The sequence below is a fragment of the Arachis ipaensis genome, chromosome B7 (genome assembly GCF_059453495.1).
Source record: "Arachis ipaensis isolate K30076 ecotype BB chromosome B7, ASM5945349v1, whole genome shotgun sequence".
In the NCBI taxonomy this organism is placed as follows: domain Eukaryota; kingdom Viridiplantae; phylum Streptophyta; class Magnoliopsida; order Fabales; family Fabaceae; genus Arachis; species Arachis ipaensis.
In genome coordinates this window covers 1364371-1386201 of record NC_142442.1, presented here as the reverse complement: position 1 = coordinate 1386201, position 21831 = coordinate 1364371, and the positions used below count along the sequence as shown (strand labels likewise).

The window sequence follows — 21831 nt, the reverse complement described above, 5'->3', positions numbered from 1 at the left end:
GCCTTATCAACATTATTAACCCTCTCTTTTTTATAAAGAGCGGTGATATGCGCCAGCAGCTTTTATGATCTGTAACTATTAAGTAGCTATTAATAATATTTTTAATGGTGTTAGATTTTATCTAATGGTGTGGAATTATTCATTTTTGTTTGGCTAATTACATACTGATCAAAATTTAATAAAATTATTGTCTCCTAAACTTTTTCTTTTATAAATGTTTTCTCGATTTTTTTTTTATATTATGATACTAATATTCACTTAATTTATTACTATTAGATCAGAGATGTTGGAGTTGTTTCTATTCTAATACTCTCTCATTTTCAAATAATTGTTTAGTTATGAAATTATTTTTTTTACAAATAATAATATAATTTAAAATTATAAAAATATTCTTTTTTTAAAATTTAGATTCTTATTCAATAATATATAATTAGAAAAATGCATAGGAAAAAAGATATTAGTAAAATACGAAAAAAAATAAATTATTTAATATTTTTCTATAAATATATTTTAATTTTTATAAATTCAATATTTTTAACTTGTGCACATATTTTTAAAAAAATAAAGAGGTTGAGTTATTGAGTGTGAAATTGTGAATAAATACATACTAATAATAACAAAACTCTGGCTGCAAAATAAAATATATATTAAGAACTCCAATAAGCTAAAACAAAATTGGAAAGAGATTGAGAGAGATTCAAGATTTTTATCAATATATATTATTGGAACACAAATATACACTACTTCAATATCATTAATTCATTATTGCACATTTCTTTGACTTTAAGCTCTACAATAATTAGAGGACAAAAGTTGCAATGAAGCATGCCATTGAGGCCAACACAAAGGACTTAATCATCACATTGCTTGATATGCTACCTTTATCACTACGAATGAAAAGAGCTTCATAAACTGGTAAATTCACCATTACAATCATTGCACTAATCACAATTTGAATAATCATAATCAATTGTCCCATAATAATTCTCCTAATTCCCACAAGAAGACCAAGAAGGTTTAGTAATGCCAATGTTACCAACATGGTCAACATGATTGATGAACATCCTCCAAAGTCAATGATTTCTTTCTCATACCTCTTTTGAACATCCTCGGTGACAACCTTGTCTGTTACTACAAAATTTGTTTGTGATAGTCCCAATTGCTTTGTTATGGTATCAATGAATCCAAAGAAATAGGAAGTGGTTCTCCTTATGAATCTCATTCTTTGCAAGTTCAACCAACTCTTTATTGTGGATCCACAACTCAATGCCTCACATAGGCTATAAACATTGTTGGCTACAAATGCATATGCAAAGGGAAGGAACCAAAGGCTTGTAGGCTGCAAATTAAGACATACATATTTAAAATACAAAGAATTAATTAAAATAAGTTAGTTAAGTGCTAGCTAGGAAAAACTAATGAATATCAAATATAATTAAGGAATATGGAGAAATTGTTAAGTATTAGCTTTATTTGAGGTATATGATTTTTGTTTTTTATTTGTATCATTTTTTGGAATGATTTAAGAATTTAATTTTGATACACTAATAATACATAAAATTTTTTATATAAAATTATATTATTATATTAATAAAAATGATTTATTTTTAAATCCACCACTTAAATTTCATTTAGATGTATAAATTCAATTGAAAAACCATATAAATACTCTCAGCTAATTAAAATTAAACTCATAATTTAAATTTGATTTATAACAATTTAATAGTATATATTTAGCAAAAGTTATTGATGTAAAATTATACTAAGATTTGTACTATTTGATTATTTTAGAGCATATGCACAAAATTTAATTTATTTTGGTAATTTATTATTCGTCTGATCATTTTGTTATGGATCACTCTAATATCCTTAATTGTTTATGAACTTCCTTCACAAAGTTTTTTTTGGTGACTCCTTCACAAAGTTGATTCGGCAAATAATGATTAAGTCAAAGAAAAATATCTTAGAGATATATATGTACTACAATAAATTAATGATTTAATTATTCTATTAATCCTTATAATTTTATCAAATTTTTAATTAGGTTTTTATATATTTTTTTAATTGGGTCTTAACACTGCTTTTAATTTTATAATTAAGTAATTTTTATATAAAAAATATTAAAATTAACATAATATTTTTTTTAAATATATGTGATTAATGATCTAATTAAATTTTTAATTATAAATAGTTAAATACCTTCAATTTGTGAATAAATATTCAATTAATTCTAACATTTTTTACACTAAAAGATCTAATTATAAAATTAAAAACAGTATAAGAACTTAATTAAAAAAATATATAAAAATCTAATTATAAATTAATAAAACTATAACGACGAACAAAATGATTAAACTTAAATTAAATTATCTCAGTGCATGACAACATACACCAAGTTCAATCCTAATTCAAATCAATAGCAATAATAATGCCTAGAACTTTCTCTTTAATTAAGAATGGAAAGCAAACCTGTGGGAATAATGGTATTCCACGAATCAAGCAAAGAGGAGGAAGAATGGCATAAGAAAGAGTAGGAAGTGACAAAGGTGCCCATAAGAGGTAGACACAATACCCCATTTGAATACCAATGTTGATCTTGCCATGCCCATAAATGAAAGGACAGTACTTTGATAAGAAAATTTGGAACATCCCCTCCGACCACCTCTTATGCTGAACAAGTGCAACATCTAAGGTTGTTGGAGCTACACCAATGAATGCTTTCCTTTCTGGATTATAGTATATTGATCTCCATCCCCTGCATGTTATTGCAAGCCCACTTGCTATGTCTTCCACTGGAATCCCATACACCAATCCCATCTACAAGTTATTATAATTTATATATTTTCTTGTTAGTTATATATATAGAGATATTCAATCTGACTCATCATTCATTTAGATGACTTTTTTATTAAGTAGTAGATTTAAAAATTAATTATTTTTGTTGGTGTGATAATACCCGATTAGTTATTTGTATAAAATTTATTTATAATGATAATATGAAAATTAAACTTATAGTTATATAAGTATATATATAATTATTTATGTGTTCTTATTTAATAATTTAAATTTTTAAGATAAGTAGTTTTATTATGATATAATATCAAAATTTTTATAATTAAGAGATGAAATAAAATTTAGAGTTTATTAATTTCAATTATGCATTGAGAGATTAAATTACACAATCATTTTGTTAAGTCAAGTTTGATTTTGGGTTTTATAAATGATGACAAATATTGTTTTGGGTGGAAAGCCCAATATTGTTTAATGTGAGTGTTAGTGATGCAGGCCCAAATGTCCAAGTCCACATTGCATCAGTCCAAGTCTAGCAAGCTTCAGCCATGTAAAGAACTAATACTCCTCATTCTTGTTGCACCATTCAGCAAAAATAAAAGGTTATGCATTTGGCAAAAAGAAAAGAAAGACAAGGACATCTGTCAACATCAAGGACAGGTGGGGCTCTAGCAAAGCAACAAGACACAAAGACACCCCACTAACCCAAGGACAATAGCAGAGCAACACTTTGTTGGTGGTTGAACAAAACACAAACTTGCCAAGCAGCAGAGGTAGTGGGTGAAACTCCTCGTATGGCAGAGACCATGGAGCAGGATGAAAAAGGAGAGCATGCCAAAGGAAGAAAACAAAATCAAGGACCACAGAAGTGGTGGACGAGCTCCTCCAGCAGCAGGGGTAGTGGAGCATGATGAAGAATGACAGCTTGCTAGTTGTGCCAGCTCCAACGGGCAGCAAGGACAAGCAAAAAAATGAAGCTACAATGAAGCCAAGTTGAAGATATATAACAAGCTTCACTCCAACATTTCAAGCCAAGGAAGAGAGCACACACATTCAGAGCACCATCTCTAACACAGAGCTAGAATCTCTTTCTTCTACTCAAGCTTAATTCTGAATTTTTTGTTATGGCTGTCTTGCGTTATTTTCTGTTTTGAGAAAAGGCAATTATGTGAGGTTCAAAAGGCAAGAGTGATGCAAAATGGCCATTGTTTATTTTCTGATGTAATTTGGGTATATGAACTAGGATTAGTTCCCCTTGCCAAGTTGGGTTAGCACTTGGTGAGAATTGAATCCGTGTAGATTCCCCTTCCAAGTTGGGTTAGCACTTTGGGATTGCTAAGCTTTGGTGAAGAAAGCTTGGAGTAGATACTAGTTAGATTAGGGAGTAATTCAATAATATTGGTGTATGTAATCTGAGGATTATAGTGAAAATTTCACCATGGTTTGTGGTGGAGACTGGACGTAAGATTCATGGTACTGAGAATCCGAACCAGGATACATGCTGGCCCCTTTCTCTTCTTCTCTGCTCTTTTAATGTTCTACGTATGAGATAATTTCAAATAATCTCCTGCAACTTAAGCTTCCACAGCAACAGAGTTTGAAACTCTAAATTTTAAGCTAACTTGATTCAACCCCCCTTCTCAAGTTCATCTAGAACAATCAATTGGTATCAGGAGGAAGGTTTCAAGGAGTCAAGCTTCACAGCTTGAAGCAAAGATCTATGGCCAACAACATGAATCCCAACATCGTGGCTTTCACTCTCACTGAAGGGCATTCCAATAATAGACCTCCCTACTTCAATGGCAGCAACTACTCTTACTAAAAAGAGAGAATGAGAATCTTCGTGCAGTTGATCGACTACAACATCTGGAAGATCATTCTCAACGGTTCAAACGTTCCCACCAAACAGAATGCTGATGGAGAAGTTGTGGCAAAGGAGGACAGCGAATGGACAGATGAAGAAAAGAAGAAGGTTGAACTCAATGCCAAGGCAATCAACCTGATGCACTGCGCAATCAGTTTCGAAGAGTTCAGAAAGGTGTCAAGGTGCAAAATGGCTAAAGAAATATGGGACAAGCTCAGACTCACTCATGAAGGCACTAAGCAAGTGAAGGAGACCAGAATTGACATGCTGATGAAGGAGTATGAAATGTTCAGCATGAAGGAGGATGAGAGCATCGATCAAATGTTCGAAAGGTTCTCAATAATCATCAATAATCTGGATGCCATGGGAAGGAGATACTCTGAAGAAACCTTAGTGAGGAAGATCCTAAGGAGTCTCACTAAGAAATGGGAAGTAAAAAGCACAGCCATCTCTAAAAGGAATGATTTGATCAAAATCACCTATGATGAGCTAAGAGGCAAGCTGCTGGCCTATGAAACCACTCACATGTCTCAAGACAAAGATGACAAAAAGAAAAGTATAGCACTAAAATCAAGAATGACAGCCCAAGGAGAAGAATCTGATGACAATTTCTCAGATGAAGAAATGGTGCTCTTTGCAAGAAAAATGAGAAGAATAATGAGATACAAAAGCAAAGGCAAAGGAAGCTCTTCATCCAAAGATGTCAAGAGAGAGCAAGTCAAGTTCACATTCCATCACTGCAAGGAACCTGGTCACTTCAAGACAGATTGCCCTCAACTTAAGAAAGGCGAAAAATTCAAGAAAGACAAAAAGAAGGTGATAATGGCAACATGGGAGGACTTGGAAAACGACACCAGCTCAGAGAGCTCAGATCAAGAAGCTCAACTATGTCTGATGGCAGATCATAATGATGAAGATGAGGTAGATCTCTCTGACTTATCTATTGATGAATTGCACTACATTATCAAAGATATTTCTGTGAACTCTAAGAAACTCTTGGATAAGTATGCAAAATGTAAGAAAGAAAATGAGGCTTTAAGGACAGAAAATGATCTTCTTTTGAAAAAGGTTAAGGCAAATGAAACTAGAAATGAAAAGTTTTTAAAAGAAGAAAACATTGTCTTGCGAGCTGAATTAGAAAAATTCAAACTTAAGCATGAAGTTACTGCTTTCACTGATTTGATTTCTGAAAACAAAAAGCTGAATGAACAAATAAAAAATTTGAATGAAGACTTAGCAAATTTTGTTCAAGGTTCTCAAAATCTGAACAAACTACTTGCTAGTCAAAGGTTTGGATCTGAAAAATCTGGACTTGGATTCATAGAGGAAAACAAGGCTGTTTTCAAACAAAACTTTAAAAAATCTGAAGCCTCCTCTTCCAAGCTTTTTAAACCAAAAGGATTCAGCAAAACTCAAAAATCAGTAAGCAAGAATCATTGCTACAAGAGCAATAGAAATGGTCATGATCCTCCTCAATGTTTCATCTTTCTTAAGTCTTTTGGTAATGATAGTAAATTATATAAAGTTGTTCATGATTATAATGCTCTTGGGCAACCAAGAAGATTTCACATCAAAGGATCCAAATGGATTTGGATACCTAAGGTTAGTTGAAGAACATGCAGGTTTGCCTTGCATCCAAGAAGAAAATGGACATGTGGTATCTTGATAGTGGATGTTCAAGGCATATGACCGGAAGTGATACTTTCTTCATTAAACTCAACAAGTATAATGGAGAATTTGTCACTTTTGGAGATAATAGTAAAGGTAAAATAATTGCCATTGTTAAGGTTGGCAAAGATTTTTCAACTTACATTGATAGTGTCTTTTTAGTTGATGGGTTAAAGCATAATCTATTGAGCATAAGTCAATTGTGTGATCTTGGATATGCTGTAACCTTTAGAAAATCTGATTGTAGAGTCATAAATGAGAAAACAGGGGCTGTTTTATTTGTTGCCAAAAGAAGTGACAATATTTATGGTATCACTCTATATGATCTAAAAGTTCAAAATGTAACTTGTTTCTCTTCAATGGAATCTGAAAAATGGATGTGGCATAAGAGGTTAGGACATGCTAGCATGTTCCAAATCTCTAAGCTTGTAAAGAGAGGCTTAGTTAGAGGTCTTCCTAATATAAAATTTGATAAGAACATCATTTGTGATGCTTGTCAAATGGGTAAATAAATTAAAACCTCTTTCAAACCCAAGGAAGATGTCTCTACTAAGAAACCATTGGAGTTGTTGCATCTTGATCTGTTTGGACCTACTAGAACTCAAAGTCTTGGAGGAAAGAGTTATGGCATAGTAATTGTGGATGACTATACTAGATTTGGCTGGGTGTTCTTTCTTGCTCATAAACATGAGGCTTTTTCTATTTTTGAAAAGTTCAGCAAAAAGATTCAAAATGAAAAAGGTTCAAAAATTGTTTCAATTAGAAGTGAATATAGTAAAGAATTTGAAAATCAATACTTTGAATCTTTTTGTGATGAACAAGGCATATCACATAACTTCTCTTGTCCAAGAACACCTCAACAAAATGGTGTTGTTGAGAGAAGAAATAGAAGTTTACAAGAAATGGCTAGAGCTATGTTATGTGAATATGAAATCCCCAAGTTCTTATGGGCTGAAGCTGTGAATACAGCTTACTATGTTTTAAATAGAACCATCATTAGGAAGTTTTTGAAGAAAACCCCATATGAACTTTGGAAAGGGCATTCTCCTAATCTTAGTTATTTTCATGTGTTTGGCTGCAAGTGTTTCATTCTAAATATCAAAGAAAATTTAGGAAAATTTGATCCTAAAACGCATGAAGGCATTTTTCTGGGTTGTTCCACAAATAGCAAGGCCTATAGAGTCTATAACAAGAACTCCAAAACTGTTGAAGAAACCATGCATGTCACATTCTGTGAGTCTAACATTGTTCCTAGTGTTTACATAGATGATAGTCCAGATTTTGAAGCTGAATTACCCAAGAACGATGAGTCAGTTCAACAAAATTCAAGTTCTCATGAAGCTGCACCTGCTAGCAACGAAAATTCCAATTCTACAGGAGACAATTTGGAATTATCTCCTGTTGCTGCAGAAAATACTGATGCAGAGGCCATTGTTGATCAAGAGAAACTTGAATCCTCAAACCAGTCAAGAAGACCAAGAGAATGGAGGTTTCTGAAAAACTATCTTGAAGAGTTCATAATAGGAAATCCATCCTCTGGTAGGACTACTCGTTCATCTTTGAAAAGAGCCGAATCCAATAACATTGCTCTTTTATCGAAGATTGAACCTCAAAACATCCAAGAAGCTCTTGCTGATCCTTCATGGGTGTTAGCTATGAAGGAGGAATTGCAGCAATTTGAGAAGAACTAGGTCTGGTCATTGGTGCCTTATCCAAATGGAAATAAAGTCACTGGCACCAAATGGATTTTCAGAAACAAGTTGGGTGAAGATGGATCCATAGTCCGAAACAAAGCTAGATTGGTTGCTCAAGGATATGATCAAGAGGAAGGGATTGATTTCGATGAATCCTTTGCACCTGTAGCTCGAATGAAAGCCATCAGATTGCTCCTTGCGTATGCTGCTCATTGTGGCTTCAAGCTATTCCAAATGGACGTAAAGTGTGCTTTCCTCAATGGCATAATAGATAGAGAGGTTTATGTGGCTCAACCACCTGGGTTTGAAAACAAATCTTTTCCTAACCATGTTTTCAAACTAGCTAAGGCCTTATATGGTTTGAGACAAGCTCCTAGAGCTTGGTATGAGAGGTTTAGCTCATTTTTGTTGAAAAATAATTTTCAAAGAGGAGCCACTGACACCACTTTATTTATTAGGAATTATCATGATCATTTTATTCTTGTGCAAGTTTATGTTGATGATATTATATTTGGTTCGGATAATGAGAATTTGTGTGCAGATTTTACTAAGCTTATGACCAATGAATTTGATATGAGCATGATGGGAGAGTTCAATTTCTTCCTAGGCTTGCATATCAAGCAAACTGCAGAAGGCATATTCATCCATCAAAAAAAATATGCAAAGGAACTTGTCAAGAAGTTTGGGCTGGACTGTGCTAAGCCAATGAGAACCCCTATGCATCCTAACATCAAGCTTGATAAGGATGAACATAGTAGAGATGTTGATGAGACACGCTACAGAGGGATGATTGGTTCTTTAATGTATCTAACCTCCTCAAGGCCTGATATCATTCAAAGTGTTGGAGTTTGCTCAAGGTTTCAATCAAAGCCTAAGGAGTCCCACCTCTCAGCTGTGAAGAGGATCATCCGATATGTGCTTGGTACCACTAATTATGGTTTATGGTTTCCTAAGACTGATTCATTTCAATTAATGGGTTTCTGTGATGCAGATTTTGCTGGGGATAGAATTGATAGAAGAAGCACAAGTGGCATGTGCTGCTTTCTTGGAAAATCTCTCATTGTTTGGTCTAGCAAAAAGCAAGCTACAATAGCACTTTCAACAGCTGAAGCTGAGTATATTGCAGCCTCCTCTTGTTGTTCTCAATTATTATGGCTGAAAACTCAACTAGCTGACTATAAACTGAATGTCTCAAATATTCCATTATTTTGTGACAACATGAGTGCTATTAATATTTCCAAAAACCCTGTTTTGCACTCAAGAACAAAGCACATTGAAGTTTGTTTTCATTCTATAAGAGAACATGTGCAAAATAGAAATTTAGATATTCAGTTTGTTAATTCTGAGGGTCAGCTGGCTGATATTTTCACCAAACCATTGATAGAGGAAAGGTTCTGCAAGTTACAAACTGAACTGGGCATTCTTAATTCATCTCTGTTTTCTTAATGTTTCTGATAATGAGATCTTTTATGTTTTGTCTCATAAATCGCGGTGAGATTTTTTGGCAGATGATGAGTAAACTTCATTAATTCACTGTGAACCTATTGGATTCAAATATGATCATAATGATTGATGGACGTCAAGTGCTGAAAAAGTCTTTGGAACCATGGGCTTTTCTTTATTGAAAACTTTGGGACTTTTTCAATTTTTGGGAATTTGAAATTTTTCTTGACTAAGTCTTTATGAATAGTGGGATTTCAATTTTTTTTTGGCTTAAATTCAACTTAAATTTTTTGAGACAACTGGTCTTACCTCATTTTTTGTCAGTCTCAAATTTTTTTTTTGGCATTGGCACTTTGTTTAATTGGGCTTCACTTCATTTGCATCCATACATTAATTTCAACTTTGTTTACTTTTTTATCCTTATTTTCAAACGTACAAAGGTTACAGCTGTAACTTTCAAAACGTTTTCAAAGTTTGAATTTTTATCTTTTCAAGGTGCAACCTTTACACTTCTCTAAAGCTTATTATAACTTCCCACTGCATGCATCCATTCATACTACACTCTCCACTCCTTCATCTTCTACAAACCAGTGCTATATAAATATGGCTATTTTTAACGCGTCTCATTTTGTGACACACTGGTTCTGTTTGCACTTCTTTTCAAAACTTCTATCTCTTTTGCTTACTTGCTTGTGAGACATATGCATGCTTGTGTCAGTACCAAAAATGCTTTACCTTATGCCATGCTTCTTACAAATTTTTTTCAATATTACAATGTTGATTTTGGGGCTGAAATTTCAAAAGATTGTAACTCATACATAAACGGGGGTGGTGCAGTAAAGAAAACAGCACTCAGGCGTCGCCAAACTGATGACAGCACTGATGTTCCCTCTGATGATGAGGATCCTCTGATTTTCCCTTCAACTTCCACCACAATCACGGTCATGACACGCACTCTGAAGAACGTACTTGAGGAGTTCATCAATCTTACTGACCTTCTTCTCACTCATGGTGCCGAGCGCAAAAGGAACCAGGTTATGGAGGAAAATGCTCTGAAGAAGACCAAGGAGAGAATTTGGATTCTGAGGGACTTTGTGGAGGATATAGAAGTTGGACTCACAACTTCTGACAATGAGGGGGAGGACGATGGAACCTCTGATGAATCCAACTCTGATGCCTAGCTCATTTTATCTCATATGTGATTATGACTTAGTTTCCTTTTGAACTTGTTTAATATTTTGGATGACGATAAAAAACCTTAACTACTCTGCTACTTAAACTATATGCACCAGCCACTAACAAATTTTTTGCAGGTTATTTTTCGTTTCCTCCCTTGATGACAAAAGGGAAAAAAAAAGAAAAGGAATGTTAGCTTTGGCTTTGGGATTAATAGTAATAGTTAAGAACAATGTTTTGTGGTGCTATGATTTGCCCTATGTTGTGATTAGTGTTAATTGCTCTGTGCTTTCATTACTATGATATATTTCTTGGAAATATTGGTCTTGGCTGTTTTTTTAAGTTTTGTCCAGGTAAAGATGTAAGCCATGATTAAGAGGGAGTAATGCTAGCATTCAAGGAGAGCAACTCACAATCCGAATATCATCAAAGGGAAGTGTTCTTAACTATTACTATTAATCCCAAAACCAAAGCTAACATTCCTTTTCTTTTCTCCCCCTTTTGTCATCAAGGGAGGAAACGAAAAACAACCTGCACAAAATTTGTTAGTGGCTGGTGCATATAGTTTAAGTAGCAGAGTAGTTAAGGGTTTTTATAGTCATCCAAAATATTAAACAAGTTCAAAAGGAAACTAAATCATAATCACATATGAGATAAAATGAGCTAGGCATCAGAGTTGGATTCATCAGAGGTTCCATTGTCCTCCCCCTCATTGTCAGAAGTTGCGAGTAAGCCATGATTAAGGGGGAGTAATGCTAGCATTCAGGGGGAGCAACTCACAATCTGAATGTCATCAAAGGGAAGCGTTCTTAACTCTTCTAAATTAGTCTTTAATTTTCCTATTTTATCATGTTTGTCATCAAGGGGGAGATTGTTAAGTCTAAGTTTGATTTTGGATTTTATAAATGATGACAAACATTGTTTTGGGTTGAAAGCCCAATATTGTTTAATGTGAGTGTTAGTGATGCAGGCCCAAATGTCCAAGTCCACATTGCATCAGCCCAAGTCTAGCAAGCTTCAGCCATGTAAAGAACTAATACTCCTCATTCTTGTTGCACCATTCAGCAAGAATAAAAGGTTATGCATTTGGCAAAAAGAAAAGAAAGACAAGGACATTTGTCAACATCAAGGACAGCTGGGGCTCTAGCAAAGCAACAAGACACAAGGACACCCCACTAACCCAATGACAATAGTAGAGCAACACTTTGTTGGTGGTTAAACAAAACACAAACTTGCCAAGCAGCAGAGGTAGTGGGTGAAGCTCCTCGTATGGCAGAGATCATGGAGCAGGATGAAAAAGGAGAGCATGCCAAGGAAGAAAATAAAACCAAGGACCACAGAGGTGGTGGACGAGCTCCTCCAGCAGCAGGGGTAGTGGAGCATGATGAAGAAGGACAGCTTGCTAGCTGTGCCAGCTCCAACGGGCAGCAAGGACAAGCAAAAGGATGAAGCTACAATGAAGCCAAGTTGAAGATATATAACAAGCTTCACTCCAACATTTCAAGCCAAGGAAGAGAGCACACACATTCAGAGCACCATCTCTAACACAGAGCTGGAATCTCTTTCTTCTACTCAAGCTTAATTCTGAATTTTTTGTTATGGCTGTCTTGCGTTATTTTCTGTTTTGAGAAAAGGCTATTATGTGAGGTTCAAAAGCCAAGAGAGAAAATGCATGAGTGATGCAAAATAACCATTGTTTGTTTTCTGATGTAATTTGGGTGTATGAACTAGGATTAGTTCCCCTTGCCAAGTTGGGTTAGCACTTGGTGAGAATTGAATCTGTGTAGATTCCCCTTCCAAGTTGGGTTAGTACTTTGGGGTTGCTAAGCTTTGGTGAAGAAAGCTTGGGGTAGATACTAGTTGGATTAGGGAGTAATTCAATAGTATTGGTGTATGTAATCTGAGGATTATAGTGAAAATTCCACCATGGTTTGTGGTGGAGACTGGACGTAGGATTCATGGTACTGAGAATCCGAACCAGGATACATGCTGGCCCCTTTCTCTTCTTCTCTGCTCTTTTAATGTTCTGCGTATGAGATAATTTCAAATAATCTCCTGCAACTTAAGCTTCCACTGCAACAGAGTTTGAAACTCTAAATTTTAAACTAACTTGATTCAACCCCCTTCTCAAGTTTATCTAAAACCATCACATTTAATCACATTTGTTTTTTTTATGACTATTCACGCAATTAATAAAAAATTAATTATTTTTATTAATATAGTAATACATAATTAAATGTACGAGTGCATCAAAACTAAATTCTCAAATCTATGCTAAAATATCATAGAACACAAAGTTAAGCATATCAAATTGTGAAATAATAATTAAAGTAATCAATAAATTTGTTAATTTCCAAATAAATACCAATATAAATAAATATATACCTCCTTCCCCCAAAGGGTGCCATGCTCATAGGTGCAAGTAGCAAGAAGTTTTGATGCTTCATTCAATTCATCAACTGTTCTATTATCTTCTATTTTGGTGTTCATAATCATATGATCCAATTTGGCTTTGTAATCTCTAAAGTGAGATCCAGAGAGGCTTTCTCTTCTATGGAAGCACCCTGTTCCACAATACAGGGCAGCTCCATGTCCACTTATTCCAGCCAGCTCAATCTTTAATTTGTACATACACAACAAATTAATAGTGTCACTATATGATGAGGGATAATAAAATTACGTAAGAATAAGAAAAGAAAAGATGAAAAATATTGTATTTTATATTTTTATAATAAAGATATTGTAGTTGTTTTTTATAAAAAAATATTAATTTAGATCGCTTTAAAATTTGGTATATTAGTTTTTTTGTCAAATTAATTTGTCTTATCTAATTTTGACAAAAATAATACAGCTTAATCGATTATATATGTTAAATTTTAATGATTAGAAAATGCTTTTAAAAAAAATATTTTAAACGTCTTTATTTAAGTGGTTCCCTCTAATAAAGATATTTTATGATGATAATAGTTAAAATGTAGATACATATTATATCAAAAAATAATTTTAATTAAATATGTCCATTCAATTAAAAATTTAATTTTTTTAATATTAAATTATTAGGAATAAATATCTCAATAAATAATCCAAATTATGTATTAAATTTATTTTTTAATTATTTTTTTAAAATCTTTTTTCCAAAATATCATAGATGCTTTATGTTAATATACCATAACAATATAAAATACTAAAATAATCAAATATTTTTATATTAAAATTATTCATAAGTAAAAAATTTAGTCTAACAATTCTAGGTTATTATTTTTATATAAAAATATGGTTAACCAGTTACCATATCTGTGGCAAGGCAAGAACTGGCATAGTGATCATTGTTGGTGAGATTATTATAGTTTTGTGGGAATTGAACATAAGCAATGTTTTGGCCTCTGGATTCATCCATGAAGAAACATAGTGTTTCTTGAATTGTATCTGCGTTACTTGGGTACATGTCACAATCCAAGTTCAGAATCAAGGGACCATTGCTTATCTCCGATGACACTCTTATCTGTATAATAACAATAAATTAATATGTATAATTAATTACTCTATGATAAAAAAAAAATTGATCTTGATATATACCAATGCATTCATAGCTCCTGCTTTGAAATGGTGAGGGTAATTGGGTCTTTTCTCACGTGCCATGTATACAACTCTTGGCAATTGTATTCCCTCTTCATCTACAGCATTTTTATCCCTTCCATCGATTATGATCTGGGAAAATCAAATAATAAATGATCATATTTCTAATAAGAGTAAATAATCATATTAGTTTTTGAAAAATCATTTATTTTTTAAAGAGATAAGTACTATTTTTGTCTCTAAGATTTATAATTAAAATTAAATTCGTTTTCGATATTATTTTAGATTATGAATCGTCCCCAATATTTTATTTAATATTAAAATTGTCCTTTTAATTTTTTACGGACAAAAATACCCTCTATCACTACCAGCACCTTTACTGCCACCACCACCACCTTCCTTACCCCCACCAAATACTAATAATCAATTCAAGAACACTAACAATAATAAACTATTCAAATTCAGAAACAACATCAAATTCAACAATAAAATCAATACACAACAACAATAAAATAAAAAAATAACAAATCAAAAGCAAAAATAAAAATAAAAGCAGACACAAAAGCAGAAGAAGCAGAAGCATAAGCTCAAGCAAAAGCATAAAGCAAAAATCGAAACAAGAAGCAAAAGCCAACACAAAACGCAGAAGACTAAGCAAGAAGCAGAAGCAGAAGCAAAAACGAGAAGGTGCAGCAACAAGACGGCGAGGTGTAACGGTGAGGCGGCGAGGTGCAGCGACGAGAACGCAAAGTGATGGCGAGGTCGGTATCAGCGGCGACAGTGGTGGAGCGCGACGGCGAGCTCTCTCCCTGGCTCGCGTCTCCTCTCTCCCTTGCAAGCTCTGATTCCCAATGGCAATGGCAACTCCAAACTTTACCGGCTCCGTCCCCCTCCCCCCTTCCCCTTTCCCCTGTTCCTCCCCCTTTGCGTCCTTTCCCCTTTTCTTTCCTCCCCTTGTGTTCTTTTCTTTTAAAAAAAAAATTATATATTTTTTTTATTAAAATAGAAATAATTTAGTAATAAAATTAAAAATTTTATTAAAAATGATGGTTTTAATATGAAATAAAATATTTTTGGATTATTTCAAATAAAAAAAAATGTTGGAATGAATTTGATTTTGACTGTAAACATTAATGATCAAAATAATACTTATCCTTTTTTAAATTTATCTCTATTTTTTAAAAATTAAATTCATTTAAAAATTTTAAATTAGTTATTTTAGTCATTTCGTCATTTTTGTTGCTAACGACGTTAAAATTTGTTAATGTGACACATTAAGGCTTGGTTTGGTAAAGCTTTTCGAAGAGGTGCTTGTGCTTTTTAAAAGCTCAAGCTGTAAACCCCGGTTAAATTAGTAGATAATTAGTTAATAAATTAGTTTTTAATAAGGAGGATTAGAAATGTGAATGCTATATTAAATTAGGGTAGAGCTCATCGAAACGAGAATTTTGACACTAATTTCGAAGAAAACGGTCCAAAATTGGACCGAAAGGACCGAACCGGTTGGACCGAATCCGAACCGGGCTATCGGTCCAACCGGACCAGCCCATTAAAAAGAGCCACGGGCTCTTTTTCCCTCATTTCCTCAAGGACGCAGCTGAGCTCCAGGGAGAGGAAAGGAACGCCGAACCTTTACGGCAAAGTTCCAAATCCCGTAATTCCTCCGTTCGAGCTCCAATCGTCGCACCGTTTGCGGCCACGCATTCACTGCGTCGAGCTCTACGTTTCTACCGGAACAATTTCATAGGTAACTTGATATTCCACTTCAGCCTCTCATTTCCCCCAATTTTCGAATTTTAAGTGGGAATGTTGAATTTCTTTGATTTCTGATGTTTTAGGATCCAATTAGCTTGAGAGAAACGTTCACTCTTGCTTATGTGAAGCTTGGGTAAGGTGAGGATACGATAATTCTATTTTAATTTCATTAAATTTGAGCTTTGAGTATTAAATTGGGTATATATGTATTATGAATGTGTATTAGGTTGAAAATAAATAATTGGAGCTTGAAATTGTGAATACTGGAACTTGGAGGAAGCGGATTAGTTGAGTTTTGAGGGGCTGTTTTGGTTTTGAATAAATAGCTTTGGTCGTTACGTGGAAATCGGCTAAGGTATGGTTTAGGTTTCTTACATTTAATATATAATGTTCTGTGAAAACTTAGACTAGATGACCATAGGATAAGTTGGAATGCAGGTGTATATTTAATATTTAGTAATTTGTCGATGAATATATTTGGTTGAAGTTTATTGGATAATTAGTTTTTAATTTTGGATGGTGAATGTTGTTATGTTAATTTGGAGAGAATTATGGTTGAATGTTATTGTTGATTAACTAATGATTTGGTGAATTATTTATTTGAGGTATAACTATTGTGGAGGTTGTTGTGATAATGAGGTATTTTGTGTTAAAAGCCTAGGATTTGTGAACTATGATCCTTAGTTGAATTTTGGTTGTTGGATTTGAATATTGTATGAGTTTAATTGTTGATTTGAGGTAGATTTATTGTGGTGGTTGTTATGATGATGAGAAAGGGTATGTTGAATTGAAAAGAATACAGGTTTGCACCCGAACAGGGTGGCAAAGTCCGAGTTTTAGAGGAGATGCTGCCGAAATTTTATAAAAAATTAGAGATTTTATTTAGATGATTATTTAAAAGAGATTTAGATTTAAAGGTTATAAGGTTTGATTTTGAGTTATTAAGAAAGTGAGTATGTTTTAAGTTTGAAGTTTGATTCTTAGAAAAGAATGAATTATGTTTTGAATTGAAACTATTGATGGATGGAATGGGAGGTGATATAATGAAGGATAAGGATTGAATATGTTTAATGTATGATGATGAATGAGATGCAATTGAGAATGATGTGGATGTTGATGAATTATAATTGAATTATTTATATGGCTTATGAATTTGAATAATCTGAGATACGAGATTCCCTGGATTAAGTGCCGTGGCTTGCCACCACGTATACCAGGTTGGAAACTCGATACTCTGTTGACCCTACGACGTAAGTGTGACCGGGCACTATATAAATTCCCGGGAATGTTACCCCCATTGAGCAATATTGATTATTTGAGAAAAATCTATGCATAGACTCTTGGGGATGCACGTCGGGGGACAGTCTAAGGACAATTCAGACTTGTCGGGTTGGCTGGATAACCGACAGATGAGCCTCATCAGCCATAGGACAGGCATGCATCATATGCATATTACTTGAATTACTTGCTTGTGCTCTAATTGGGTGTGCCTATCTGTATTTTCCATGCTAAATGTGTATTTGTTACCTGCAGTAGTTGTAACCTTCTTGTGTTTGCCTTTATCTGTCTATTTGTCCGTGAAAATGCATGATGGAGTTGGAGGTATGGAGGAATGGCAGTATAGGACTTAGAGTTAAGGTTAAGTTAAGTTAGGATTAAATATTTTTAGGAAACCACCTTTTATGGCTTCTGTTTAATACTTTAAGCTCTATAATCTGAGTGTCGGCGTTTTAGGATTGCCTCTGGCATTCCCAGGACCTTATATATTATGTGTGTGGCACCTTTACCATACTGAGAACCTCCGGTTCTCATTCCATACTATGTTGTTATTTTTCAGATGCAGGTCGAGAGGCATCTCGTTAGGCGTCTGGACTCTTGAAGCGAAGTGGTTACTGGGATATTTTGTTATGCTATGATGTATATATATGTACTTAGTTTTCTCTCCGCATGACTTATTCTTTTGATCCTCTTAGAGGTTTATGGAGAGGCAGGATTGTGTATATGTACTTTTGGGTTTTGGATATGTATGTATATATATGTGTAAATATTCTCCGGCCAGTCTTGACTTCGCAGGCTGAGTTAGGAGCTTGATATTTTGTATCTTTGGCACTCTATTCCCACTTCTGTTAGCTTATGTTTGATAGTTATGGTTTTCTTAGCACGTAAGTTAACTCGTTCCTTGAGCGTTGCGCCTTTATTGTGCGATTTTTATTTCCCCCTTTTCTTCAAGGCTCCTAGCATATTATAACTTTTCTGCTATTATATGTACTTATTTTATTTTAGAGGTCGTAATACCACATCACCTCTGTTTTACGACTTAAGCGTAAAGCTTTGTGTGGTAGGGTGTTACACAAGCTCCTCATTTTGTGTTTGGTAAATAAAAAAGATCATGTGCTTGTGCTTGCAGCTTTTAAAAGATCGGGATACTTTTGAAAGCACCTAAGATAGAGCTTTTCAAAGTTGGCTTGTGTTTTTCAAAATTTAAAAGTCTAATATAACCTCATATGTTAACTAATTTTCAAATTTAATGCTTGTATTTATGTCTATTATAGTATTTTTAAATTTTAAAAGCTATTTTACCAAATGCAATTGTTGTTGCTTGTAATATTAAAAGCAATTTTTAATTTAATTTACCAAACATAAATGCTACAACTTTTAAAAAGTCATCTTTTAAAAGTTAGCTTTTATAAGCTACTTTTAAAAAGTAAAAGCTTTACCAAACTAAGTCTAAGTGACACTATAATACACACTTTGTAATCATAATTGGCTGTTAACATGATAGTTTATGAAATCAGATCAAATCAACCTTAAATCGAGAGATTTCAATGTTTTAAGTTATTCCCTCAATTAAGTTTTAATTTAATCTAATTTTATAAACTTATCATACTAATAGTCAATTAAAATTCCTATTTATATATTGTATATAATATCACTTAACATATCACATTAATAAATTTTGGCATCGTCAACAAAGAAAATAACAGAAGGATTAATATGATTAATTTAAAATTTTTGAAAGACGAATTTGATTAAAAAAATTTTTTGAGAACTAACTTAAAAAACGAGTAATCTTTTAAGATAAATTTGATCATTTATCCCTTCTAATAACTTAGCTTATTAAATTAAACAACTATATATAATAATAAATAAATAAATAACTAATTTAGCTATATATATACCTGCACGATAGACTGATGGTCCTGCTTTTTGGTTTTCGAACTCCATTCTTTGAAACCTTTGTGAAAATTCCTCTCACCATCTGCAACCTTACCCTTTGCTAATGTTGTTTCAATATCACTTTTCATTTCTTCGTATAATTTCTGCCATATAATTTTTTTCAATGCAAAATTATTGAAACGCTTCATCAAATACATACATATATATATATATAATTATGTATTATATTTTGCAATAATAAAAGTAATTAAGATCTAATGCTTAAACATTACTAATATACATAAACATATAAATTAATTTAATGATAATAATAATATAAAAAAGGTATTATCGGTACATTTTTAAAAATTATTTGTTGATACATTCAAATACACGATGAAAAGTTCCAAATTTTTATTATTACTCAAACCATGTGTTCAAATATTTAATTTTCAAGGGAAAAAGGCTTATTTAATAATTTTGTCATCATCAATATTTTAATTTTATTTTAAAAAATATCACTACATACATACCTTGATAAATAACCATTGTTTGTGAAAGTCATCATGATCATGATGATGGCTATGATAATTATGATTTAGGGGCGAAAAAAAAGCGTGAGGTGACCTAGTTTGAAGATTGAATTTTCGGCAGAATGGCAACCAATGTTTTGAGAAAATGGAAGCTTTGAAGAGTGCATAGAATGTTAACTCTGATCCTCCATCATCAGAGAGATACACACTCAACTTATTTGAAGGATAATTGTATGCCATTGCTGATAATATTGTGTTAATCACCATTAATGGTGGCTCTAATTTTGGGTCAGCTGTGCACACAAAAATGTCCACCCCTGGCATTTTCTCTTCATCATATCTGCATATATAACAACATATACAAATTTTACGATATCTAATAATTTTGTTAATAATAAAAAATTATTTATATATTTAATTATATTTTAACTGGCCAAAAAGACTAATTAGTAAGTTTGAACTTATTCTATTAATATATCAAAACTTTTACAAGAATTTGTGTTTATTTTATAACAAGCTAAGTCAAATCATGCTAAATACAAATTAGACTGCAAGCTCCTAACAGACCGCTTGATCTATTTTCATTCCTAATTATGGGCTATATGGATTGGGCTATGGATAGGGCTGACATTTGGTAGGGTATGGTAGGGTATCCGTGGGTTGAGAATCTCTCAACCCTAACCCTACCTGCACCCTAAAATTTTAAACCTTACTCTATCCTATCTTACTCGTAAAAATATCAAATTTTTTTAAAATAAATATAAAATTCAATCATTTTGAATTTTATACATATTAATAACATAAAAAATAAAAAACTAATGCTTTAAATTACTAAATTAACTAACTAGTTTTAATGGTTGTTTATTTATTGTAAGTCATTATACAAAGGAGATTGTAAGTTCAACTTTCACTTCCTTCACTATATACCAATTTTTTATAAAATATGTGTTATATATGAAGTGGTGGTAAAATAGGATAGAGTACATTCTAAATCCGTATCCTACCCTACCCGCAGACATACTCAAATTCTATCCTACTTTATCCGAAGCGAGTCGGGTAGTCTACCCTATTTGAATGGGTTGGATACCCGCAGGTAAGGATGAGTTTAGAGCATGGTGCTTCTTTCAATGCAAAACTGATTCTACTGAGGTTTATCTTTTAGTAAATCAAGAGAATATGCTGATACAGCATGTAGAATATGATTTTTTTTAAAGAATTTTTTTTTATTTAAAGATGTGTAATCAAGCCTCATTCAGATTTGTACTAATTCACTATGATACTAATAAAGTGATAGACTCCAACCTTTAGATGATTGGCTTTCTCTCATGCAGCAGGACATAGCTTAGGCTTCTTTTGTTTTTTCTTTCTTGTCTTCCGTTTCTTTTGTCTTTCTTCTTTCCAATACCAAACAATTAAAAAAAGCAACTAAACACCGATGAGAGAGATGTTCAAACATGGAGATGGCTATGTGATATGATGGGGAATTAATTAATGTTAACACATAATTAGAAAGAGCACTAATTAATACTTGAGAAGTTTAGAGAAAGGGACTAGGAATAGAAAGCTAATAAATTAAGGTTGAATAATATAGTAATGATGAATATATTCATAGAAACCTTATTTATATTACCTTTGTAAAAGGGTATGTTTGGATGGAGATTGAAAAGCTATTCTCCAACGAACAGATTGAGTGATGATCCAATACAATCCAAACAAAATCTCAGACACCAACATAACAATCCATGCCCATGATTCTGTTCTTGTTGCTGTTGGGAAGTTTGTTACTCTGTAGAACAAAATCAAAGATATGGATACCAATATTGTTGATGCAAACAACTTGTAAGCACCTCTGAATCTTGCTTCTTTTGTCTCAAACAATAAAGGAGCACCAACAATAATTTCATCATCTTCTTTTTCTCTCATCTTGATTTCTCTCTTTTTCCCCTCTCTCTCTCTCTCTGAAAAGACACACACTCTCTCACTCACACTTTGATGAAATGAAGATGAAGGTGTTGTAATTTGTTTGGCTATGCTACTATATATGCTGCAAATTATATATTAAGAATATAACATTTGTTTTAGGAAAAGTATATGGAACCAACTTTAAATCAGGCAAAAATAGAACAACTTAATTAATTATAAATATAATAATTAGTTTTATTTATTTATGATTTAA

General features: G+C 33.0%; 1 protein-coding gene across 3 annotated transcripts; it reads right to left on the bottom strand.

The window, feature by feature from the left end:
- Positions 1-686: 686 nt before the first annotated feature.
- LOC107606463 (cellulose synthase-like protein E6) lies at positions 687-21683 on the bottom strand. Of its 3 annotated transcripts, none has more exons than XM_021106870.2 (9): positions 21286-21422; positions 20958-21049; positions 19656-19995; positions 19146-19286; positions 14212-14343; positions 13925-14137; positions 13021-13251; positions 2470-2817; positions 687-1339 (listed from the first exon to the last, which is right to left on the bottom strand). In XM_021106870.2, exons 3-9 carry the CDS (start codon positions 19977-19979, stop codon positions 800-802), a joined length of 1929 nt encoding a protein of 642 aa, XP_020962529.1. In that variant the 5' UTR covers positions 19980-19995; positions 20958-21049; positions 21286-21422; the 3' UTR covers positions 687-799. The 3 variants fall into 3 exon arrangements, with proteins under 3 accessions (XP_020962529.1, XP_020962528.1, XP_020962526.1); XM_021106869.2 differs by having other exon boundaries at positions 20958-21046; positions 21286-21419; XM_021106867.2 differs by lacking the exon at positions 20958-21049 and having other exon boundaries at positions 21286-21683.
- Positions 21684-21831: the final 148 nt, after the last annotated feature.